The following is a 25,852-nucleotide window of genomic DNA, read 5'->3' as shown; positions in this document are numbered from 1 at the left end:
CACGAGAACCTACCGTCTAGTGTTCGTTTCTGGATTGGCCCAGCCGGGGGTGGTGTGGCCCGGAGTGCGGCTCCCCGCAGGAAGGCAAGCGGCGGTAGCCCAGAAGTCGGGCACCACCTCCTCGCCCCTCCCCGACCCGTCCGGCCTGCTGGGCGCTCCCCAGCAGCCTTCCGCGGAATCTTAGCTTCTGTGGTGGAAAGGAGTGGAGTCTGCAGACAGGATGCGGGCCACCTGTAGCGCTTCCTTCCTTTTCTTTAGTCCTCACACCTAACTTGAGCTTCAAAATGAAAAACAGCTACTCCACATAAGCGTGCAGAGGTTGGCCGTGTGGGAAGCCAGCCCGCTCGGAAACGCTGGGACGGTCTTGCTCTGAACCGCAGGGATCAAGGGCAAGTGCGAAAAGCCAGGTTTGCGAGCTGCGCCTCAGCGCGTCGGCTGTCGAGAATCAGAAGTCAGCCTGAGTTGTGTTTCAAGGTGAGGAGGAACCGAACCGCCCCCTCCTTTTGCTGGGTCAGCTTCGCTGCCGCCTCACCAGAGCGTGCCCGGGGTTTCTCCCCCAGCTGCACTCCACTACAGAGCAGGGATTCCCAGCTCGGGGTCCTCCGGGAACCCCCCGCCATTCTGGGAAATCTTGCACATGGGAGACTTCAAAAGCGGACGCGGGGCTGCAGCCAAGGGCAGGGAGGACTGCAGCTGACCCCGCGGTCTGCTCGGACCCTGGATGCGGGCTTGTCAGCCTCAGAAGGGGCTTACCCGGTCTGCCAGAGGGGCCGGGTGCACCAGCACCGCGAGGCCTGCGTGTCACTAGAAGAGAGATGAACGAGGTACAAGAACTTGCCGTCCAAAGGGATTCTATGGCAAAAATACTGTTAAGGGGATTAACCTCATTTAAAGACTGCTTTTCTGCACCAACTTTTCATATAAAGGAATGGTTTCCGGTGAGTACTGCACTGTGACCTGTACACTTAATTGGCAGCGACCAGGGCCGCGCAGCAGGGCTCCCTTGAAGAGTTCAGGAAGGTTCTGTCACAGATACAATATGGATGCATGTAGGTGGGCTGGGGCTCTCTGAGGTGGGCCTACTTCTACTCTGGCAATATTTGAGTTACTTTTATCCTTCAACAACAGAAATCCTCCTTTTATTTCCAATTCAAGCACGGTGCTCCGATAAGCACATTTTGGAAGTTCTGAGTTTCTGATGTGCCGACCACCATGTGGGACGGACCCTAAAAGGCACCTGCTGTCACTTTTGTTCAGTGTGTTTTCCAGGGGCCGGGCCCTTTCCTCACAGGCATCGTTCTGTTTTATGATAGGACACGTACCTTTTCCAACACTGACCTTTCCTAGGGGCCATGGGGCGGTGTGAAGGTGGCCTCCCCGACTCCAGTGAAAGTCACACCTGAAGTCTTCTGGTTTACTCATTAAGAAAATTTCCTAACAGAAGATCACTGAGCGCTGCATACATGGTGTATATAATAGGTCATGTCCAAAACCAGGTTTTGAGAAGGTACATATGAATAACTAGGAATTATTCTGTATACTGACTATTTATAGATCTGTAACATTTGTTTCAAAATGTTATACTTCATTTTTATAAAGTACCAAGTGTTTCTACTCTGTTTAGCCTTTCATATATTAAATCAGCAATTTGGAAAAACAATGTCCTAAAGTGTTTTGAATTTCAGTGTTTTCTTGGTCTGCTTGAGAAGATTACTGCCTGAATAACAACTGAAAGATTAAAATTAAGCTCTAAAAAAGACTTGATAAAATACATAACAATTTTGAAGTTCTTTGGGCCTATGTTTTCAGTAGATTTTTAAGACTGGGTGTGTTGGACAATCAGTTTTCCTTCACCCCACTTATTCTTGCTAAATGTTCATTTTCAAAGTCAGGAAGATAAAAATAAAACGGCTTCCATCCAGGGGGCAGGGGAGTCTTATAGGGGCTCCGTACAGCCCAAGTCGGGTTCCCTGAAGCAGGCTGCCATGTGGTGTCTGGTTAGGGAAGAGGACCACATGTCTCCCGGTCTCCCACTCCGTTATCTGCTCAAGCAGCCGACCTTTGTATTTCAAGATAAAAGTAGAGGACATGCTCAAGGGACATGCTCAGGCACAGGTGGCCCGGGAGACATAGTAAACAGAAATGTAAACTTTAAGTTCTGTGATTTCCTTTCTTATTTAGCTTCTTTTATTGTGGTTCTAAGTGACCCTCTCAAAAATGGAAAAACTAAACCAAACAGCACCACTGGACAGGTTAGTGCTATGAAGCTTCTGGTGTGATCTTTGGGGGGCTGGGGACAGGAAGAGTGGCATAGGGGAGGTACCTCATCACCTCATCCTTCTATAGGAGGACAGCATTCCTATCAGTTATGCTGGGGACACGCACTTAAAATAATCTTAGAATCTACTAGTATTTGTTTTCACAGTGTAATGATGGAAAATCTTACTGGATAGGGATTTTAAAGAAGCATCTGAGCTCTGGTCCTGTCTGTATGCCCTAAGGAAAGCGGCACTGTCACTATTCTGACCCAACTGTGCCCAAGCCCACTCGGGATGGCAACAGGTCTGAGTCCGTCCTATTCCTTTCTCACGAGGCCCTTCTTTGGATAAATCATCTAGGTGAAATCTGGTAAGTCAGGAACTATTTGGTTGTAATTTCTTTAATGAGTTTTGACAAATGCGGAAAAATGAGGGAGTTCAGTTATTTGGGGGGCTTGCTGCCTTTTTTTTTTGGGAAGATTTTATTTATTTGACAGATCACAAGTAGGCAGAAAGAGAATGGGAAGCAGGCTCCCTACTGAGCAGACAGCCCGATGCGGGGCTCGATCCCAGGAGCCTGAGATCATGACCTGAGCCGAAGGCAGAGGCTTTAACCCACTGAGCCACCCAGGTGCCCTGGACTTGCTGCTTTTAACGAAGGGTCCCGAAAAGGCTGTTTTATTTCTTAAGTGTTTCTCTATCACTTCCCCCTCAGACCCAGCCCTGGGGAAAGGTCAAGGGGCAACTCAGCTGACAGTACCAACAGGGCTCATAGTCCCAGGCTCAGCTTTATTACCTAATACAAGTCCAATCTCTGGAACATTAAAATTAATTGTTCCAAAGTTTAATTAAAAACACAATTTACAAATATTTAATATCTTCTGAAAAGCATTTCCAAGTTAAGAATGAAAAAAAATATGTACATAATATATAATGAAATACCAGTGAGCTTCAAATCCCATCAGGTCCACACTCGGCAACACCAGTCCTTTTCAGTTCTTCAAAATCTGAAAGGAAAAGTTACGGCCTCATTCAGCACTTTTCCCCTTTTAATTAAAAGGTAAAGGTATCATCCAGAGGAGTTAAGTGCTGACAGCTCTTCTTTACCTCGTTCAAGGTTAAAGACTAGATGTACTACTAGGGTATCATTGTAGGGTTTTTTTTTTTTTTTGCAAATGTGTCAAATCTTTGTTTCCCTTACATCTTGTCTAAAGAATTAATAAAAACACTTTATACAATGTCAACACACAGAGATAATTTTTCCAGTGTTCCTCGAGGGGAGGACTGATGTTCCTTTACTCACAACAGCCCTCCGTCCTCCCAGAAACACAGGGCACGTACCTTCTGTTAAATCTACAAAGTTGTTTTCCACGATGGGGGAGGGGATGGAAATCCCCATTGCTTTTCGAACTCCATACGTGCTGACAACGTCGCCTGGAGTGACTTGCTGTGCAAGTTCTTTCAGATTGTTGGTCACCTGTTCAGCTAGGGAAAAGAAAAGAGAAACAGTTCTAGGTGTTAAAACATGGTTCCTTTACATAATGAACAAAAAACAAAAGAGCAATGCGAAGCCGACCCTGGAACCGCAGGGGCTGGAGGTGAGCCGGTCCACGGATACAAAGATCTTTTTTTTTTTTTTTTTTTTTGACAAGCACAGGACTGTAAACCTATTCTCTTCGTTATTATTTTAGCATTTTCTTTTCTTTACTGTACCATAAGAAACAGTATGTAATACATTCGACATACTAAATATGTGTTAGTTGACTGTTTGTAGGTAAGGCTTCCAGTCAGCAGAAGGCTGTTCAAGTTTGGGGGGAGTCAAAAATTACACATGGATTTTCAACCCGCGGGGCGGGGGAGGAAGGAGGTCAGCTGGCACCCCTAACCCCTGCGTTGTTCAAGGGCCAACTATGTAAATGCAATAAAGAAACCATCCGTGGTTCACTTCAGCGCTGCTGACAGTGGTGTCACTTCTCAGAAGGTTTTCCCTTTAAGGATCCCACTCCCCTTTTACCGGAGGTGTAACATACCGAGATGCATTTCCCTGTACGATGGACCCAGGAGACAGATCATGTTGGGAGGGGGTCTGGTGCTCAGACGCTCGTTCTGGGCTTCCTGGAGCTCTCGGAGCAATCTGGTGGTCTCATCAAGTTTCCTCTGGAACATTTCAGCTTCTGTGTGGTGCGAAGAGTAACACACTAAAGAAAACACGGACCCACCTGTGTTTGACCTTGGGCGGTTAAGTGTGTCCTATGCTCTGGGGTTTTGCTACTTATCGGCTAGTTTTCTCTCCTCAAAGCAGTAATCCCCCTTAAAAGAAATCAACACTAGAGACATGCTTTACTCTTCACGGAAGCATGGCCAGTCAAGATCTTCCTGTGGTGAGTGGCAGGGTCAATCTGGAGTAAGGTGACACTAAATCGTGACTGCCCGGGTCATGAAGGGACACTCACCCTCAGAGTCAAAAACTTCAACAGGAGCACCAAAATTTGTTACTGCTTTCAGTGCTGTGAGCCGGTCCCGACTGCTGGAGTCTAAATGCCCCGCTGGCTCTATTTCTGTAATCTGCTTTAAAAAGGGGGAAAAAAAAAATTATTACCTGGGCTTGTTAAGCCCCAGCGGTGCTAGAATGAGACCTCTGTAAGATGGTTTGTGTTTCCAGGCCACGTTATCGCACCTATTCACTTTGGAGTTACAATTCTGATACCTACAAAACCATCCTAGAATACTTATAGAGTGCCATTCCCCAATCTGGGCCGAACACTATCCACAAAGGCGTACTTCCCGAAAATGAAATGACGTGTCCTACACAACACCCATTGTTTGTTCCACCCAGCAGCCTCTCTAAAGATGGAAGGAACAAGGGCCTTGGTCCTGTCTATGCCACTGGAGCTGGAATTCCTGGTGGACTGGGATGCCTCGGAAACCGAGGCTCACCGGCAGTGTTTTGGCCCCAGTGCATATGCTTGCTCTCCCGCCGCAGAGCCTGAGCCTGAGGTGGTGGACTTGGCTTCTATTGTATTTGCCTCTACTGTGTTCTCTTTAGTCCCCTCCCTTGTGTTGCCGCTCGTCAGAGTTTTACTCAGACAAGCCCCAGAGCCCTTCACAAGTCTCCTCCTCCAAACCCTCTCCCCCTCCACATTTCCTCAGAGCCTCCCGTCTTCTGGGGCAAAATCTCAGCTTCTCCATCGTCAGGGCCTCCCCTGTGCAGGCCTCCGCACCTCCCCTCCTCTGCTCATAAATCATGCTCACATGCCAACTGTGCTCTCCGCACACGGGCCTTGTCCCCTTGTGTCTGCTTCTGTCACTACACGTGCAGTTTCGGCCCACTTCCCACTGCCCGTTGGGAGAATGTCTTCATCTTTCTAGGACCAGCAGGCCCAGTATGCTCTCTGGGAGGACTTCCTCGGCTATGCAGAGCAGCGGGTGTCTGCAATCTGCGTTCCTATAGCACGTACATTTATGCAGCGTGGTGGGCGGGGCCGGCCCCGGCTCACAGGCCCGTGTGCTGCACCAGCCGCTGCCCGCTCCCCACAGGCGGAGAGAGTGCTGTTATTTACGAAGATACGCAACAAATAATGTTCTTTTAAAATAAAGCTTTATCATTTGGGCCTTTTGGCTTAACCTCCCATTAAATATTTTTTATGAAGAATGAAATACAATCACCTCCATTTCTTTTTCAGAGTCAAAGCTCCCAGTCTGGCTGTCGTCTTCAGGTGATGACTAGAAGTTTAAAGACAAACAACTTTTTATTCAAAGATATATTAAAGAGGTAAATATCAAGGAAAATAAAAAAAAAATGTTAAGAGTTTCAAGATAAGGAATAAGAATATGGATTACTGGAATTTAATTTTTTAAATAAAAAAAACCAAGTCAGATACAGCAAGTGGGCATTTTGAGAGTACTTGTGTCAAGAGTACCTATTACTGGTACTCCAAGATTGATCTTTCTGTGCCTGAGCAAAAAAGCTATGAACATATATGAAGGTATCTGGTAAATAGCACAGAAGTACCTAATAAATGGGAGTCGGTTTTCAACAACAGGTGAGTCTAGCACAAGCAGAAAATAGAGGCATTCTAGGGACTATTTTGCATTAAGAGAGCAACATTCTCGGATAAGAGAGGATTACTATAAAATATTCAAATGCTATGGAGAATGTGAAAGCTGCCTATAATCCTACCTGTCAGAAATCACACACACACATAAACAACAGACAAATGTATCATGCATGAAAATCAATAATGATGCGATCTTTTTGAAAGGCTATATTATGATTTTTTGACCAATTCCCAATTTTTTAAAATTATAAATAATGTATCCTTATATATAACTTTTTAAAATTTTCTAAGACGCAGCCTGCAAAGATACGCTGGATCAACAGAGAAACTTTAGATCTGAAATCTACTGCCCTACCCAACCAAAGGAAAGCTATTCAATTGTAGCTGAAGACTATTAATTAATTCAGATTCATGGAAGGGTTACAGGAAAAATATTTCTGAACAGATGTGAAATGGCACTTTTTTTAGGTCACGTGAGGAAAGCCGTTCCTGCATGAAGATCGTACGGCAATTCTCACTGAACCTGAGGTGCTGACCCAGCACTGCCGAGTCACCCAGGGCCCAGCAGCCACGTGGGGGCAGAGGACAAGCCAACAGTAGCCACAGGCCTCAGGAAGAGGACCCCTGGAGACACAAACAGGGTTCTTCTAACTACGGTGACAAGGACATTGTGGAGCTTGACTCTCCTCTACTTATCAGGAGGGACATTTTCTGGTTCTAATCTTTGAGCTGAGGGTGTGATTATTCCAGATGATGAACTATGGCCAACTAAACTGGAGACAGTTTACAAGTTTTAACGGCAGAGAGCAAAGAGGAAACTTCTTACTTTTTTCCTTGTGACCCCACCGCTGTGCTGTTACTGAATAACAAAGGAAAGGACATTTTCTATCATTTTAGTCAACTCAGTTTCAAGCCAGTGAGCAACACTTTCCTTTTTTGTTAGGGTACAGAGCACGAGCTGAATTCTGAGTTGTTAACTCCATTCTGATTCCTACATTCCCAAGATCGGGAGATAATGACGGTCTTCTGGCCCTCACAGACCCTGGTAGCTGACTTACCATTTCCGTTCATTGTCCTCCACCCGAGGTCCCCACCCAGGCCGGCCTGGCTTTTCAGGGGAATGCAGCTCAGCTGTCACCCTGGTGACTCCCATGGTTTCATAACACTGAGTGACTAATGCTCAGAGCCAACAATAAATTACCCATTTCTTGAGCAGCCTTCTTACCATCTCCAACTCTTGCAGGGTTCTAGAATGGCCTCCTTTCGTTAAAACATCCAGTAAACTGTCCGCCATCACGTAAGGATAATCCTGGCATGTGGCCAAAAACTCATGGATGCTGAAACAGAGAGAGCTGGAATGTCACTTCCATATAAATCGTCCATTGGCTGAATCTTTCTATCCCAGTCAACGGTTTCCATCAGACACGCCTCACTTTACGTGCCAGGTGTGAGAATCTTCGTTTAGGTCCGTCACCCTATTTACAGATTGACCAGTGACACCTTTATCACCTCGAGCGAACTAAAGAGCATCAAGAACACAGTGAAATGAAATGCTCCCGGGGCAACCTTCAGACAGAAACAAGACTCTCTGAGGCGGAGGCTCCAGGGCTCCGTCCTGGACTTGCTCCTGCCCTTCGCCTCCTCCCTGAGGTGACCTTATTCCCCGCAGGACTTACACGTGTCCCAGGAGTCCCCAGGTTACCCCTCCGGTTCGGACCACGCCCCCAGATATGCACAGGTCTGTCAGTGTTTCAGGAGAACGTGGCATTCAGGACACCGGCGAACCCGTCACTCACCTGAAATCACTGGGAAGGTCAGAGTCTTCCCCATAGGCTGAATAGATCAGATCCGAATCGTCCTTGCTAATATTTGCAAATGTGGAGTCATAATGTGGAGCATAAGAACTGTAGGGCCCGTAATTCAAGTATAACACTGTCGACAGAAATCAAATACTACAATACTATTCTATTACTTGTGTGTCAATCTAATTTTGGTTTTACTAAGGTTATTCCCGTCTAATTTTACTACTTCACTGACAGGTATAAAAAATCCAAGGTAAGTGTTTCCCCCTCCCAGATCCTTGGGGAGTCATAACTCAAGTGACTTTTTCCCCACAAAGGGGAGACAGAAGAAAGCAAGCACAAAACTCACTTTGAATACTAATAGCTGATTTTACAGCTTCTTCCAGAGTTAATAAAACAGCTGATTCATGTTGCAAAAATACCACCAAGAGAATTAAAGAAATGGTAATTATGCTTTTTCCCTCCCCTAACTGCTTGGGTGAGAAGAGAAACACGAAGGCTTACCTGGAGTGACTTTGTTCCTTTTGTCTTCCTTGAACCCCTGCAAAGTATTCACTCCAGACTGAAGCCTTCCAGTTGTCATTCCCAGTCTCACGGGGCAGTAGCCTGGTTCTGAAACGGAAGAGCAGTGCGGGAGGTGCACACAGTCAGGAGCCGAGGGGGACTCCGCGGGCTGTGTGCACGCACGCTGCTTCGTGCCGTCTCTGTGACTCTGTCCAGGAGCCTGGGTGGCCCTTCCTACACCCAACATTTACCTACAGAAATCTCGGCAAGGAAGGAGCATAGCCAGCACCCGCAGCCGATCCTTTTCATCATACTCTACTGTTTTCTTGCAATTCTTTATAATCATGTTGCATTTCACTTAAAAAAAATAATTAAGGATTTAAAGGTTGAAACAACTTTGATGGAAGTAAACCAGTAGAAAAGGTTAGTAAAAGACTAAGGAAAAATACCTGATTAAAGACAAGAACTCATGATATATTCAGGAAAAAACTAGTACCTATGAGGCAGGCTACTTCCCCTGCCACTGTCCAGAATAGAGGCTGTGGCCACAGGTGACCACAGTGACAGAATGAAAGCGCCTGAGAGATGTGGCACACCTAAATTGGGTCTGCTCTCCCTCGAAGCAAGCAGTCTGCAAGGAAGATGAACCTGAGAAGTGAACAGGGGCAAAGCTTCCACCGCACAGCAGGACATGGGCCCTTTGGGGGCTGCTGCCATGTGCAGAGCTCAGCCTGGGCCACACAGACCCTCCAGGAACGGAAAGGCAAGACAGCAGAGCAAAGGCAGACAGACCGTGGGACACAAAGAAGGGGCAGATCTTAAGATGTCACCTAAATCGTTAGCTGCATCTCCTTACCACCAAATCTTTACCACGACTATACCAGAAAGAGCAGTGTTCTCAGTCTGGCAGCATTTCCGTTGATCCAAGACCATAGAAACTTCTACTATGCAAAGTTCGCATAAAAAGCAAAAAGTGAGGTTTTTTTTTTTCTCTTACCCTGGACAACACCAGTTCCTCTTTTTTTTTAATAATTTTTTTTTTTAAGATTTTATTTATTTACTTGACAGGGAGAGATCACAAGTAGACAGAGAGGCAGGCAGAGAGAGAGAGAGAGAGGGAAGCAGGCTCCCTGCTGAGCAGAAAGCCCGATGCGGGACTCGATCCCAGGACCCTGAGATCATGACCTGAGCCGAAGGCAGCGGCTTAACCCACTGAGCCACCCAGGCGCCCACCAGTTCCTCTTCTAAGCCAAGGAACCCTGCCAGTGTTTCAAGAGCAGACTGCGATGCTCGAAGACATCAGTGGGCTCCCTGGTGCACTTCTCAAATGCATCCACAGATGCGTCAAGGTCTCTTACCCTCACCCCTCACCCTCGCGTTTTTGGGACCAATCTAAACATCACCTCACTAAGGAATAAGGAAGCCTTCTCTGGCCCTGACACCAGGGCTGCTTCTGCTGCGTGCTGTCACAGCTGCCCTCCTCATGGCGGACGGGATGCGGCTCCTCACACGATGATTCACTTTCGTTCCTCCACTCGCCACCCCAGACGAAAGGGGAAGGGACTCCTCTCTCCTGTTCTGCTCCCTACCTTACACCCTGCTCCACCTCCCGCTCCCAGGCCGCGCCTGCAGCACAACGGTAAGTACTGGAGACCGTTCACTGAAGTGTCATCACTCGTTTCCGTGTGGCCAGTGATCTCGCTCATGATGGCAGCATGCAATGGGTGTTTATAAAGTAACATTCTCAGGTTTGCTTATCCTGACATACGCTCCTTCCCCTCAGATGAATGACGAAAAGTTCTTCTTACGTCACATCTCAAACTATTCCCTATACTATCGCCATTAAAATACCACCTGAGAAAATAAAAATATGACTGGGGTTCTAAAGCCATGCTTCCCAACCTTTACCAACTTGCGACCAGCCACAGCGACACACCGCGTTAGCAGACCTGTTCTCCCGTGACTAGTATGGAACTACAGGGCATGCATGTGTGCTCTATTCACTAAAATTTAAAAAGCCAGTCAGATTTATGAGGTTATGATAAGGGAGTTTTGAGATACCTCCCAAAATACTGAGTGTACATACCATGGTCTCTTAGAGCCAGAGCTAGAAATTATGTCATTTTTCGGCTTTATTGGTGGGTCTGCTATTCCAGGGACTTTGTATTCTAGAGAAGCCTGGATCTACATAGCACCTGTTTTAAGATGAGGTAAATTCGGGCTAGCTATCAGCCAAAATGCACGGTGTCTGGCCAAGTTCTCTGGGGAAGCTGACACAGGTGGACTGCTCAGTATCACCCGGGCTACTGCTTGTTGCCAAACAGCAAATTCATGCACATTATGATCTGTGAACTTACCTCCTACAATGGGATCCACAGGATGGAGAAGCCCCAATGTTGTTGTTCCATCTGGTTTTCTCCTTTCAAACTCACACTGCAATGACCCGAAGTATTCAAATGTCATAAACCATTCTATATATACCGCATTCGTATGCAAGTACATGTGCGTATATATATCTCATACTAGAAAGCCTTAAATTTAATCAAACTAGTATTAAGAGTTATTACTGTTATACTTAGATACTGACTTTCCCACTTGGCTCCATACACACAAGGGCTAATGCGCTGCAGAAATGAAGGTTAGGGAGAACTCAGGATGGTAAAGAGCTGTGTGTGGGGGCCTTTAGGCCCCTCTGTTCTGCCTACTCTATTAAAGAAGGAGGATACTGGAGACCAGGGGAGGGGACTGACTGCTGAAAGTGACATATTAATCCACTTTGTTTTAAACCAATGTGCTAAACAATGATTTCAAGAGGCCAGAGTATAAATGTTCATTTTCCAAGTTTAGAACACATTAACCGCACTAAAATCCAGTAACAGAGGAAAAGATTCATCATGTACTTTACAAATAAATTATTAAAATGGACTTCTCTGCGTGTTGTACTGAACTGCTCTACGGCAGGTATGGGTTGAAAGTGCACAAGCAATCTGACTGCACGCCCCCACGACCACACAGTAGGTGGTGAGAAGAAGAAAGACAAAACCCAGTCACCTGGCTGTTAACAAGCCGCCTGGTCAGCTTTCCTCCAGATTCCTTAACGATGCGGTCTATCTGCTCCTGCTCTCTTTCTATAGTATTGCTCTTACATTTATCTTCAAGTGTATCTTTGTCTTTCCTGTAAACACACATTAATACTAAGTAAAAAAAAAAAAAAGATAAGATGAAAACATTAAGATCTGTTCCAAATGGGAGCACAACTCAATCGGAGCCATTGGCACTACGGTGGCCCATTAAAGCTCTGTTGCTCCGGCGGCCCGGGAGCACCTGTAACACCTGCGCAGCGAGGCCGACCTGATGCTCGCCTCAGTTCTCTCCTGTGTGTGTCCGGCACTATGTCGGGCGTTTTTCTCAATGCAGTCACACAAATGGATTCTACCTCAAAAGGGACACATCATTTTCTTTTTAAAGTCCAGTTTCTAAGTTTAAAATGAGATACATTTTAAATTATACAAATCTTAGAATAAGAGTACGTCACAAATTTACTTTCTTTGCCTTACGCCGACAGAAATCCCAGCCTGCTCACTAGAACCCTCTTCCAGAGTGGACAGGGAGGTGCGGGGCCTCAGGGCTGCTGGTCAGTCAGTGGTGGGAGCAGGTGAACACAAGCGCGCCCGGCCATGGCCGGGGCTGCCTGGGGGGACCAGTGCTGAGTTACCGCTCCTACCAGGTGCCGTCTGGTGGAGGCCACACACACACCTCAGCAACGGCCCATCCATTAAGGAAGCAGCTTCGACTATGCACAGTCTGAATTTATGGTCTCAGACCCTTTATGGAATGAGGTAACAAATGCAGATGTTTTTCTTCAACAGAGAGTTCTATTTCAATAAATTCACAAAGTCCCTAAAGATAATTTACTGGTTTTAAAACTACCTTCATAAGAATACACATTCAGAACTGTTTTCTAAACTATGTTTAAACAATTCCATATAGTGCTTTGTATGAGCAGATGGGAATTATCACCAAAATGGACTTTCATGCCAAAAACCAACCATGACTTGGTCTTCCCAAGGCAGGCACTGAAACAGTATTTTCCCCCCTTAATGGTCTGAAAAAGATAGCTTAACTTAAATATTCCAAAGATTCTTTACTTTTTGTTTTCCTTATTGGGACTCTTGAAGGCTTGTGCTTCAGTATCTCCAGAGTCTTCCCTTTCTCTCGGCCAGCAGCCGCTGTCCTCCCCACTCTGCGAGGTGTCTGTTCTATCTTTCTGCTTTCGACTTTTCTGCAAGTCTGCCATGAATTCTATGCTCTGCTTCAGGCTCTGAATTCTCTCCTAAAAATATTCAAGAATATTCTCATTGCATATTTGTCATTAATTTTTAAAGTGATGCATTTCTTTCTCACAATGTGAGTTTGCACTTACTCTGTCATTAACTAGGGAAGAAAAGCAATTAAAAGTAATTATACCAAGAAAGTATGTTTGGGAACCAGGACAATACTGTCTATTTCTTCAATCCAGATAATTTAATTTCCAACGTTAAGAGAATGATTTTTAACTTGACTACATCATCAAAACGTTTGTAGAAGAGAAAGCATGAATAAGTACTAAGTATTCTTTGCAGTACTAACTTCAAAAAGGAGAACTTAGTTTAACATTATGCTTAAATTTTATATATAACAGAATGGCTTTTTTTTTTTTTTTTTTTGGAATTTAAGAGTTACCAGGTATTTCAAAAGCTAGAGGATGTGAACACGTGAGTACCCTTATACTCCAGTATCCTAGGATCACCTGAGGCCGCTGGCATTTCTCTCTGTGTGAAAACATGCTTCCAGGAGAATAAAAGGTTGCTAGCATAGTTTCTTTCCCAGAAATCATAATGTTCTTCTTACCAAAGTAGTCTTGTTTCTATTTAGTGAAACATGTACTTAATTTTCCACTGCATTGGTATGCTGTGAAATTTTCTTTGTGGCTGAGGGCTTGAGGTTTCTGGAGGCACATTGGTTTCTAGCAACTATTCTGCCTTTTAACTCTGAGCACTGTCCCTGGATAAAATACGGGCTGCATGGCAACGCCATGGAAGACTTCTGCAGAATAATAGAAACTGAAAACTGGAAAGGACCAGAGGTCATTCAAATAAGAACAACATAGCCCAGAAATGCTAAATACTTCACCTAGGGTCACAGAACCAGTAATGAAGGCCAGGCCTCTGGGGTCTCATGAGGGGCCCTGTCTCATCACACTGCTGAATTGGCAGTGCAGACTGTGAGAGCTTCCAGAATGAGGAGCTGCTGTTTCTACTGAACTTTTATTTTAAGGTAATCTTAAAACTATCCAAGTAATATATTTCATTGTAGACAAAGATTTGGGTAGAGGAGAAAATATAAACTTTGTTAATTTATCATTAAGCCACTATTTCTCTAAGCATAACACATACTAGCAAATTAGAATTAAACTGTATATTTGGTAACATGAATTTTTTATTAATGAATTATAATAATTTTTCCTCCGCATCATTAAATACTCTTTAAAGACTTTTTAACAAGTGTATCGTATTTTATCCTGTGTACCATGGTCTAATTAACATTCCACTACTGGACATTTAAATTATTTCCAAGTTCCCACTATTACAAATAGTTCTCATGAACATCACTGTAAATAAATCTCTCCAAGAATATATCTTTAGGATGAATTCCCAAAAGTGATACTGGATGTTAACTATATTAAAAAAATAATCCTAGAAGTGAAAACACTAGGTCATCAGGTTTTGATATTTACTGCCAAACTCCTCTCCAGAGAAGTTTTATCAATGCATGTATCAATGTTTTAAAGTTTCTCTGAATCCTTATCAAACTGAATAGTATTTAAAAGAATGTGCCAATTTGATTTTTAAAAACATGTCTTATTTTAATATACACCTAAAAAATATTAGTGAGTATGATTATCTCTGGAACTTTTTGTATTTTCCCTTGCGCATGTCACTTAGGTAATTCCTTACCCAGCTCTATCTCGAGGACCTAAATCAGAGACTGGTACACTGCTAGTACCCAATAAATGGTGTTAAATGAATGGGCTTAGGTCACGAAGTTCTCAGTTATCTTTTTATTTCCACTTTAGAATTTTATAAAGCAGAACCTACATTAAGAACATTTTGGAATTTAAAAAAATATCACACACACAAAATTAAGAGAATTAGAGAAATCTTCTAAATTTCAACATAAATCATTGGAAAAAGCTGAGTTTGATTTTACTTTGAAAGTCTTTTTTTTTTTTTTTTTAAATAATTAAGATTGTCTCTGAATCAGCATACTATTTATTTTCCTCAATTTTACAACATCAAATGACTGAAAGGGCTTGACTCTTTGCCACAGCTGACACTCGCGTGCTTATACATGCATCCTGCATGGCCGCCTGGCTCCACGAGGTAAGGACTACAGAGGCTGAGCAAGGTCACTCAGCATCTCGAGTGCACAGCCAGGACATGAACTTTGATTCTAAAGCTACTGTGCTACAAAGAGTAGTCTGCATTATTCTTTGTAGTATAATGCAGCATTCTAGTATTTAGTTAGGGGAGCAAAAAAGTTATTCGACTATGTCCGCTCTTCATAAAAATGTCCACTAATAGTCGCTACTTGTGTGTAAATGAAAAAAATGATAAATGTCTGCTCTATAATCTTTACACTGAACATTCAAAACCAGTGATCTTTTAAAAAGACACCATTCATGGGACGGGTGTGCTGGCCTCCCTTGGGAGTACCGCTATTAGAAGAGTTAACTCAGAAGATCTAAATTTAAACATTTAAAAATCACTGTTGTAAGGATCCCTCCCATTTAGGGTGGAGAGAACAGTCAACAGGAAGCTATAACACAGGATGGGTAGGGCTCCTCAACAGGAAGAGATCTGAAAAAAAGGAAGACAACAGAGAGAGAAAAGGGAAAGTGGAGAAGAAAGTTTATTTTCTGTGCTTCCAGCCATCCCACCCCCAATAAAATTCAAGAGATACCGGAATCTTTTGCATGTTATATTAACTATATTATGTGAAGAAAAGAAAATAATGGTAAATCAAAGTTGATAAATTTACTTGGGATACTGCAAATTAAACTTCTCTACAAAAATTTAATGTGCACATTTTGGAGGGACTAAAGACTACATCTGCAGGATGCACTTTCATTTCAAATGTAGTAACAAGCATTTGCAGATTTTTAAACCTGGAATATGGCTTGGGGCTGGACTGAGTCTTCCTGCAAGGAGTGGGATAAACATTTTATAGTCCCCTTTCCTTTGTAGATTTTGCCAAAGACGGGTAACTGGTTTACATTACAGTTTCTTAAGTCTGTAGGAAAGGGCAGGACCTGATGCCGCCTGAACATTAGGAGTACAAGAATCATCACCAACGCAAATGTTTTTCCTTCCCAGTTAAATGGATCTGAGAATCATTGAGAGCCAAGCCCATACTCCGACATCTGCACACCAAGGCAACTCTTCAAATGTAAAACTGTGATACAGATGGTCATTGTAATAAGTGGGAAACTGTGTGCATCTACACATGACTCATTCCTACTCTCCTCTAACTCCTCTGAGTCTGGGCCCAAGCTCTTCACTCTGATTTCTTCCTCGTGCTTCCTGACTTATACCCCCACTCGTCTCTTCTTTGCAAAATCCCTCTCCTGTCTTGCTCTCCTTTCTCTAGTCTACTGCCTACCCTAGCTCTGAGAGCTGGCACCCTAATGCTCGCAATTATCTTGGGAGACTGCACTTTAAACCTTCTTCTACACACGTGAGAACACCGAGGCCCAGTGTGGTTCATGTCTTGCCCGAGGTCCACAACTAAGAGCAAGAGCTAAAACCAGAACTCCAACTTCCTGCCGTGGTAAGGCTCCAGGATCATCTCAGTTCATTTCCCATCCTACTCAGAGCCATGAGTAAAACCTCAAAAGACACGACTTATTTTGTGAGCTCTCCTTTTCTCCCAGCAGGTGCACAGCGAGGCCCTTAATCCCCCTCCCAAACATGCCTTTCATCAGTGGTTGTTCTGAGATGGCACCTATTCTTTTCTGCCACTAACCTCTCTTTTGAATAAACTATCGTGTTTATGCTGTCTCATGAAGCTTGGTGATGAAGTGTCCCTCCCACCTCTGCCGCCTTGCTAGGGTACCAGTTCTGGTCCTTCCAGGGAGAGTCCTCCTGTGGGGAGGTGGCAACGAGCAGGTTACTGCTCACTGGAATTCTTTTTGTAGTGGGAGGAGTTCCTACACTTCAACATCAAATTCCATCCTTTAAAGGGAAGTAGAGAGCTTTCCCCTCTAAAAGTCCTCATAATTCATCTAATAAATCTTATCCTGGAATTCCAGGTGATGTTTCTTTCACAGAAAATATAAATCTATCTGAATATTAACCTATTCAACAGCCTCTCAATAAATATTAGTAGTGAATGCCAATATTTATTTGTATCAATTCCAAATGAGAATTTCCTGCTTCAATTTTCTCTCTATGAAAACTTTCTTCATTTAATATTTCCTACTTTAATATAATCTGCCTATAAAACTAATATTGTACTGGATCTCTATCGCTCTAACTAAAAAACAAAGGCATACAGATTTTATAACAGTTACTATTTCTGACAAAGAATTTCCTTTACCTGGCTAAGAATTTTCATCCCTGAGTGCAACAGCTTCTTTGCAGCTTTATAATAAATGGTCTCAGGTTTGTTGTAAATCATAGCATTAGTACACATTAGTTTGAAGTTATCCTGCAGAGAGAATATTAAGGAGAAAAATGTATTTAAAACAAAACAAAGCACCTTCTTGTCCCTGTTTGAAATCATACAGTCCTTGAAAAATTAAGGCAGATAAAACCAACAAAAAACCCTGTCCCTTCCTTTCACTGTTTATTAAACAACATTAAAGCAATTTAGTAAGTTTTAAAACTAAGAAAACAAATACTAAGTTAATTCAAATATTGCACTACATTCCTTTCCAAATTCTTAAGACTTTTTTAACGAACTACATAAATGTTTAGATCCTAAGATGAAATTTAACGGATTTCTTCACTATAACCTTAACACACACAAAAAGAATTGGAAGAAAATACTTTTATTTAATAGAATAATTAAAAAAAATTGTGTTTTTTGAGAGAGAGAAAACGAGATCCAGAGTGGGCGGTGGGGGATGGGGATTAGGGGAATGGACAAAGGGAGAAGGAGAGAGAATCCTAAGCAGGCTCCTTACCCAGCACAGAGTCTGACGTGGGGCTTGATCTCATGACCCTGAGACCATGACCTGAGCCCAAATCAAGAGTTGGACCGGTGGTAACAGACTGAGCCACCCACCCGCCCCTAAAATAATCTTAACTGAGTTCATGTAATTAAAAAATATTACTCCTGGTTTTAAAACAAACATCTTAAATTTCCATTTATGAATTAAATAATTTCAAATTTTGATGAAAACTGTGACAGGGCTAAATTATCACAATATTTTTTAGGAAATTCAAATTGAGCAAAAATGTTAAAATATTTACACTAATTTTAAGTGTATCATAAGCTATCATAAGCTAAACATAATTTACTGAATGCTGCAAAATCATGCCAATGTGAAATAAACCATACAATCTCAAAGAGTTGGAACATGTAATCGGAGTAGTCAAATTATCAAAACTGTACTTTTGGGTTAAATTTCAAAGTACCTACATGTGCTGGAAAGCTCAATGCCACTGCATAGTTTCATGGTTAAGTAATTTTTTACACTGTATAAATGTGGCAGTGATTATGCCAAGGTCAGAGTTAAAATGGTAAAAACCCAACAACAAAAAATTCCCCCTAAACAAACTCTTCCTCCATATCCAAAACAAATATTCAAACCCCACTATTTAATAACTAGTGATGACAGCTTAGGACACTTAAATAGAACAAAATAGGTAGACTTAGTATTATCTGAAAGCATATGAGAAGACAGACTCAAGGATCACAAGAAGTCTGGTATTAAAGTAGATGGAAGTACCTGTGGATCCTTGTCCCTGGCCAAATCTGTAGTCAATAAGAATTTGCTCGGTCCTGCATCTTCCAGAATGTGATGAAAGCCATTCATCCACTCCCCAAGCATATATATACACACCAAATTGAACACAAAATTTTCCATGTAATTTTAGCAGGTTCCCCCTTAAAGGCCCATCTGTGGCTTCCATCCAGAGGACCCCAGGTTAAGAACCCCGGCTATTGGTTTTCTGAAAAGCTTCCATTCCATTCAGAATTACTAAATATATATTTTGGGAAATGGGAGGCAATCAAGGAAGGACATCAGATAATTATTACTTATAAAAGGGACCACTGGGCCTCTAACCAGCAAGAGAGTACTGGATTATTCCACTGATCTCATCTGTTAAGGAAATGTGTAGATTCCACGAATCCTAACTGTCATATGCTAGGCTTTATTGGGCTCTGGGGTAATGGCACTTGGTCATTCAAAAAGTTAAATGACCTTTCTGCATACTTTTCAGGTAATTAAAAAAAACTGAACAGCTTAATGAGCTGAATTAACTAATTAATATTACATCAGGCTATTGATTTTTCCCCAAAGGAAAATGCAGTAATGTAGAAAACTCTGAAAAGTCAAAGTATTAGTTTATTTCAGTTACAACAAATCTTAATAATCATTTGTGCAAAAACACGTAGGGCGCACATTTCTCCTTTCTCCTGTCATTGTAAGAGAAAGATCAGAGGAAAACTATTTACTAAAAGAAAAAAAAAAACCAACCCTGTGAAATTTTTTTTCCACTAAGCAGTAAGAAGGTCAGAAATATGCTGAAATAAACCTTTCTAGCCTAACTTTCACCAGATGAGAAGTTTGGAAAGCTTCCTTTTCTGTGAATACAAGAGAATGTAATTCAGGTTTCCAGAGTAAGTGGAATGTTATCTATGCATTCGAATGGATAGGAAAGATAGAATTAAATACTAGTTTTATTCATAAATCTCAACCGATTGATATGTGGATTAAAAAAAGGTAAAAAGATAATCTAACCAATTAGGGTCTAGTACTTAGGTCAGATGAATACTACAAAGTTTATTTAGAAAAAATAAAGGTAAAATAGGTATTATCTACACCAGTTAAGTTTGGGCAGTTTGATACAGAGAAAATTTTTGAAAACACATGGTTCCTTTCTTTGAAGGTCAAAATGAAAAGTATGCTGTTGAAATCAACATACACCACAACTACTTAAAGATGGAAAAACTTCCACTGTAACATCAGGCACACACATCATCCTCTCATCCCTTATGTGTTCTTCACTTTTTAAAAAATTCCCTTCCTCTCTTTTGAAGAAAATATGCTCAACAAATATAGCCAAACTGAGTTTGGGAAGCAACTGACTTTCATCAAAGAGAAGTGTAATTAAACTTTTGTTTACTATTTCTGGACAAGCCAACTTCTCCTCTATTTGAGAGACATGCTACACTTTAGCTGTCTAGAAACAGAAAAGGAAACTACTTTGTCACAACTTTCATTTAAGTATCAATTTTACTCCTATTGGTCTGAAATGAAAAATTTGACATTTTTTCATTTTAAAGTTTGAGAATATATATTGTAGAACATATGAATTCAAAATTTTTCTAAAATGCCCCCAAATAATAAAAAGACAGTAGATGGCTTAGTTTGTCTGGTTTTCTATCACCAAACTCAAAAATGTTTTCTGAGACAGAAAAATACAAACATTTTGGATATTAAAATAAATTTAATTCTCTGCAAAATAAGAAGTCAATGAGAAAACCTCCTATAACCAGATATGCAGACTTCTACCAAGACTATATATATATAGTATCCAAGAGTTTGACTCTCAACTGAATAGTTATGTTACTCTGGTTAGTTTTCTAATCACAACACAAGTAACTATGGTTACCTTTAGTTCTTCTATGGACTGGTAATCATTGTTCTTAATCTTTTCTTTCATGGTACTAAAATCCATTGGGTGCTTAATGATCATGGAGTAGCCAGGAGCAATAAAATCAGTCACAGGAAATGAAAAGAAAGCACTTGGGTCTTTTCTGTGAAGATATGAAAAAGGCAGTTTTATTTCTATTGCAAACAAACCTACTGGTCTGGGCGCAAAAGTCAGGGGAAACATTTCAGTGCAGAAAGAATCTGTAATATGCTAACATGCTCTTCACTGCAAATTGAAGGAATGATTTTATTTTATTTAAAAAAAATTTTTTTTTTTATTTACTTGACAGAGATTACAAGTAGGCAGAGAGGCAGTCAGAGAGAGAGGAGGTACAGTTTCCCTGCTGAGCAGACAGCCCGATGCGGAGCTCTATCCCAGGACCCTGAGACCATGACCCGAGCCGAAGGCAGAGGCTTAACCCACTGAGCCACCCAGGCGCCCCATGGAATGATTTTATTTTTTAAAAGACTTTTCATTAAAATTTATTTGACAGAGAGGGAGAGTGAGCACAGCAGGGAGAGTGGGAGATGGAGAAGCAGGCTCCCCACTGAGTAGGGAACCCTACATGGGGGCTTAATCCCAGGACCCTGAGATGATCACCTGAACCTAAGGCAGATGCCTAACTGAGCCACCAGGTGCCCCTGAAGGAATGGTTTTAAAGACTCATAATAACAAGGTTAGGATGTTTTACATACTAGCTGTACCCTTAAGACAGAGAATCTTTTAAAATATGCAGGCTAATAAATCTGTAGCACCTCCTACATAGGGAAAAATGAAACAAAAGATCTAAGACTAACTGACCAATGGTCATGGCTTTTGGGAGATAAGCACTATATATTTTTTTCAACCATAGCGGAAAAGATGGAAAGAATAACTGTAAATGCACACCTACAATCTTCCATACTGATTTATAACTGTAGGCTGTGGACTCCTGGTGGGCCACACAGTTCACGTGAGTATCTGTATTTTCTTAATCAGTGGCTCTGACTTCTGTGTGTGTAGGGGAGTACTCAAAAAACTGCCATTAAAAAGGTCCTCATATGACCCCCAAACCCAAGAACCAGTGCTTTCTATTGTAGGCTCTCAATTCTGGCTGTGCATGAGAATCAAGAGAGGAGCTTTAAAAAAAAAATTCCAGGTTTGGGGGGTGGCTCACCCTAGACCCATTACATCAGGATCTCCTGGGAAGGAGGGTCTGTCCAGGCCCTGGTACTGAGTACTGGTATCGCAGTATCTGGGCTTGGTAATCCTAGTACTGACAGGGTTGAAGACCACTGTGTCTGATTAGGTCATTAGATTGATCTTCTCCTCTGGAAATTTGGCAAAGCAAAGTTATCTTACCCCAAATAATCATAACAATAAAAATGGTGTAAAAAGTAGTAATAAGAGCAACTTTCAGAATGTATTTACCATATGCAGGCCCAATGGAAGGTGCCTGATATATTTTTTTATCAAATTCTTACAAAAACCATCAAGGTGGTGGCAGCCTCACTTAGAGATGAGGGAACTGGGGCTCAGAGGTCAATTTTTTTGTTCTAGGTCATAAATCTGATAGAAGATAGAGCTGGAATCTAAACTCAGCTGTTTGTTTTTCCTTAGGAGGATGCCTAGGCGGTGAGACTAGAAAATAAAGAATAAGCAAAAATACCCAGTCTGTCTACAGTAGTTACTATGCATAACAACACTGATCATCTCTGGAGGACTTCTTCAGAGCAAATTATCTATACCCACCCTTGAATCAGACATTTTAAAAGAACCCTAACCAACTACACCATTTACCAGCATTTGGGCTGAGCCGAAGGATGAGGAATCACTAATGAGCATTCAAAAAATGTGGCTCTGAGTTCTAATTCCCAAAATGTTGGAGAAATGTCAATATCCTTGGACTAAGACGGACCTTTTCTTTAAAGATTTTATTTATTTATTTGAGAGAGAGAGAGAGATGTCACAAACGGGGAGAGGCAGAGGGGGAAGCAGGCTCCCACTGAGCAGGGAGCCCAATGTGGGACTCAACCCCAGGACCTGATTATCATGACCTGAGGTGAAGGCAGACGCTTAACCAACTGAGCCACCCAGGCGCCCCTAAGAGAGACCCTGTTAAGTGGATTTCTTTTAAGTTGACATCATTAAGCTACATCCTGGTCTTATGTTACAAAAAATAAAACTTCAAAGGGAGCCAAAACACTTCAAAATCATACAGTCTAATAGAGTCAGAACACCTACTGTTTACCTGTTCAAATTTGGGGACAAGTAATGAATGACTTACTTAAGTGTAAAGACTTGAGATGTAATTTTCTCATTTATCCTGTAACACCAAAAAGGGAGAGAGGCCACTAACTTTTCGTCTTAATTTCAAAGCTGGAGAGGTGGTGACTACCGAGAGCACAAGAGGCTTTAACTTACAAAATGATGTGTAATGTGTTCTGGGGCTGACATAGGACAACCCAGTGAGAAGAAAGTTCACTAAGAGAATGCATGCCCTCCACCCATGAATCCTCTGTAAATAATACGTCTTTGAACTTAAAATTCAAATTCCGAGTAGAGACAGATATCAAAAATATGTATTTTAATAAAGATGGAGTTATTTTTCCCCCTTTTATGAACTTAACATTGGTTTAATCTAGATACTGTAATTTTTAGAACAAAATTCTGCATGTAAGAAAAGGTCACAAATTCTCTTTAGTTTACTTCTTCTTTCAGACTTAATAATTACTGAATATTCACAGCACGATAAGCACTGAACAAATATATAGAAGGTATTTTCATCTATTAGCGAAGTGAAAATATCTGTATTGTTTATTCCTGGTTTAAAGTTTCAACATCAGAAGTTACTTTAAAGAGAAATTTGCCATTAAGAGTATTATGTAACACTCTTCAAGTTGCCAGTTAAAACAAACCAAAGGAGAACATTTTAAAGTCAGCTTCTTAAAGTACTTTCTACTGCCAGGCAAAATATTTATCATCCACTTTAAAATCAAGTACATTTGGATTCAGGCCACAAAATGTGGCTTTAAATAATCAAAAATAGAGAAGTGGTTTGGATCCTATATTTCCCATTTTAATTTCCAAGTTATAAAAATGTTGGAAAAAACATTTACCTCTGTAATTGTCTCATCAGTTGATTCAAAGCTTCTTGAAGGGGTGTCTGTTCTACTTCTAAAGCAAAGAAAGGGAAAGAGTATTTTCAAAAGGAAGATTCTAGAGAGTATTGTTAAGCTTATTTTCTATGAGTTACCTCATATCCATCATTAACTATCTCACACAGCAATTCCATTTCTCTTACAAATATACGGAACTATGAAAATTTCAACTCAAAATTGAAGCTAATTTAAAGCTCTTACGCAGTGACAGAAAAAAGAACACCTCAAAAAATTCAATTAAACAGCTTTTAAAATTTAACTTAAAAACTAAAAACCCACTTTCCCTGGCTACAACCCTTAAAATAATTTCAGCCTCCTCATTCACAGAAGTTAATGCAGAGTTAGTCCAACCTTCTTGTTTGGCTAAGGAGCTTGCAAGAGGCTTCTCAGGAGGCAAGTCTAATCTTACAGGGGCCTGGCACTGGAGGTCTTTTTCTGCCTCATTCTCCACACGGTCCCGATCTCGCTTCTTTTTATCCTCCTAAATGGAACAAAGGGAAACAATTTAGAATTACTTCAGAATTAATACCATAAAAACAAATAATACTCATTTCATTGAAAAAACAAAAAACAAACAACAAAACCCAAAAGCGCAAAAAAAAAAAACAAAAAAAAACCCTCACTCAGAAAAGATAGTCTTAATAATGAAATCTTAATGTATTTTACTGCCATCTACTGGAAAAGGAGAGAATCACAGTTCAAGGGCAAGGGCGGGGGTGGGAGGTAGTGCTTCTATATCCCCAAAATAACCAATTAGAAAAATAATTACTATACACAAAAGATAACATACCTAAGAATAAATCTAATAAAAGATGCCCAATACCCTTTGGGAAAAATTACGAAACATTATTGAAAGTTCACTGTGGAAAACCAGAATAAAGGAGATATACCATGTTCATGAACTGAAAGATAATCAATTCTCTCCCAAGTAATCTATAAGTAAAATGTAATGTCAGTGAAAATTTAAGACAGAATTTTTCATGAAATTTGACAAGCCAATCATAGAATTTATCTTGAAGAGTGAGTCATCAAGAGTATCTACACAATTTTGAAAAAAAAAATCATAATAAGATGTGTCATATCAGACAGTATTTGTATAAAGTGATAATAATTAAGACAATGTGATCTGACAGACAAACAGACTAACATACAGAGTCCAGAAACAGACTTGTGCACATAGAAAAGTCTTGTTATATCAGGGGTGGCATCAAAAATCAATGACAAAAGGGTAGTGCTGGGATAACTGGATATCTACACGAAAAAGAAAATAAAATTAGATCTCTACTTCGTATCATACACAAAAGGAAATTTCAAGTAGACTAAAGACGTAGATGTACAAAGCAAAGCTTTAAAACTTCAGATAAATATAAGGAATCTTCATGACCCAAGAGTAGGGAAAGATTTTCTTACCCAGAAGCAAAGCCAAAACACTAGCTATTAACTGAGATAAAGTACTTCTAACACAAAAATCTCATATAAAGTATTAGCAAAAATCACAAAGAGCATTTATTCAGGTAAAATGCAGGTAAAAAGGAAAATGGGTAGAAAATGGGTAAAGGATATCACAGGTAATTCCTACAAGAAACCTGAAATAAAAAAAATATGAAAACAAGCTCAAGCTCCCGAGAACTCTGGGAATTATAAATTTAAAAACTAGAATGCATTTCATATATCTGATTGACAAAAATTAAAATGCCTGAAAATGTCAAATCTTGATGAAAATGTAGAGAAACTGGGCTCTCATACCTTACAGATGGGTGAGTAAATAGGTATAATAACTAGAACAATGAACAATATCTAGTAAGGCTGATGATGCCTTCACCCTACTACTCAGCTATTCTATTCTTGGGCATACACCCTAAAGAAACTTCCTTTCACACAGTATACATGAAGGATAGGTATAAGAATACTTACTGCCACACTCTGAAATAGTAAAAAAATTATGAACAATCCAGTATCTACCAAAAGAAAATGGATTAATATATTATGAATATTTAGACAGCAGGCAAAATTAATAGGCTAAAGTTACATTGTATCAAAATATGTTAAGAAATATAATTTCTAGAGACAAAAGTTGAGAATAAGTGTTACTAGTTTTGTAGTTTGAAAATGTGTATATGTATATTATTCACAGATCTATGTAGAAGTAGTAAAATTACAAAA

General features: G+C 41.1%; 1 protein-coding gene across 4 annotated transcripts in view; it reads right to left on the bottom strand.

Moving 5' to 3' along the window:
- Nucleotides 1-3,027: 3,027 nt before the first annotated feature.
- BRD7 (bromodomain containing 7) overlaps nucleotides 3,028-25,852 on the bottom strand; it is a 34,426-nt gene continuing 11,601 nt past the window's right edge. The window contains exons 3-17 of one of the 4 annotated variants that reach the window (XM_032854511.1): nucleotides 24,041-24,170; nucleotides 23,648-23,705; nucleotides 20,508-20,652; nucleotides 17,260-17,370; nucleotides 12,771-12,955; nucleotides 11,674-11,797; nucleotides 10,980-11,055; nucleotides 8,623-8,730; nucleotides 8,113-8,248; nucleotides 7,542-7,653; nucleotides 5,925-5,981; nucleotides 4,712-4,826; nucleotides 4,289-4,456; nucleotides 3,600-3,743; nucleotides 3,028-3,265 (exon numbers count right to left, since the gene is read on the bottom strand). In XM_032854511.1, the coding sequence (XP_032710402.1) occupies nucleotides 3,210-3,265; nucleotides 3,600-3,743; nucleotides 4,289-4,456; nucleotides 4,712-4,826; nucleotides 5,925-5,981; nucleotides 7,542-7,653; nucleotides 8,113-8,248; nucleotides 8,623-8,730; nucleotides 10,980-11,055; nucleotides 11,674-11,797; nucleotides 12,771-12,955; nucleotides 17,260-17,370; nucleotides 20,508-20,652; nucleotides 23,648-23,705; nucleotides 24,041-24,170 (1,725 nt within the window). In that variant the 3' untranslated portion in view covers nucleotides 3,028-3,209. The remainder of the gene's footprint in view (nucleotides 3,266-3,599; nucleotides 3,744-4,288; nucleotides 4,457-4,711; nucleotides 4,827-5,924; nucleotides 5,982-7,541; nucleotides 7,654-8,112; nucleotides 8,249-8,622; nucleotides 8,731-10,979; nucleotides 11,056-11,673; nucleotides 11,798-12,770; nucleotides 12,956-17,259; nucleotides 17,371-20,507; nucleotides 20,653-23,647; nucleotides 23,706-24,040; nucleotides 24,171-25,852) is intronic. The other 3 variants (XM_032854512.1, XM_032854513.1, XM_032854514.1) reach the window with 3 other exon arrangements.

The sequence above is a fragment of the Lontra canadensis genome, unplaced genomic scaffold (assembly GCF_010015895.1).
Source record: "Lontra canadensis isolate GAN:19392208 unplaced genomic scaffold, GSC_riverotter_1.0 scaffold8, whole genome shotgun sequence".
NCBI classification, from domain to species: domain Eukaryota; kingdom Metazoa; phylum Chordata; class Mammalia; order Carnivora; family Mustelidae; genus Lontra; species Lontra canadensis.
The sequence above is the reverse complement of the archived record's forward strand: the minus strand, read 5'-3'. Positions and strand labels throughout refer to the sequence as shown.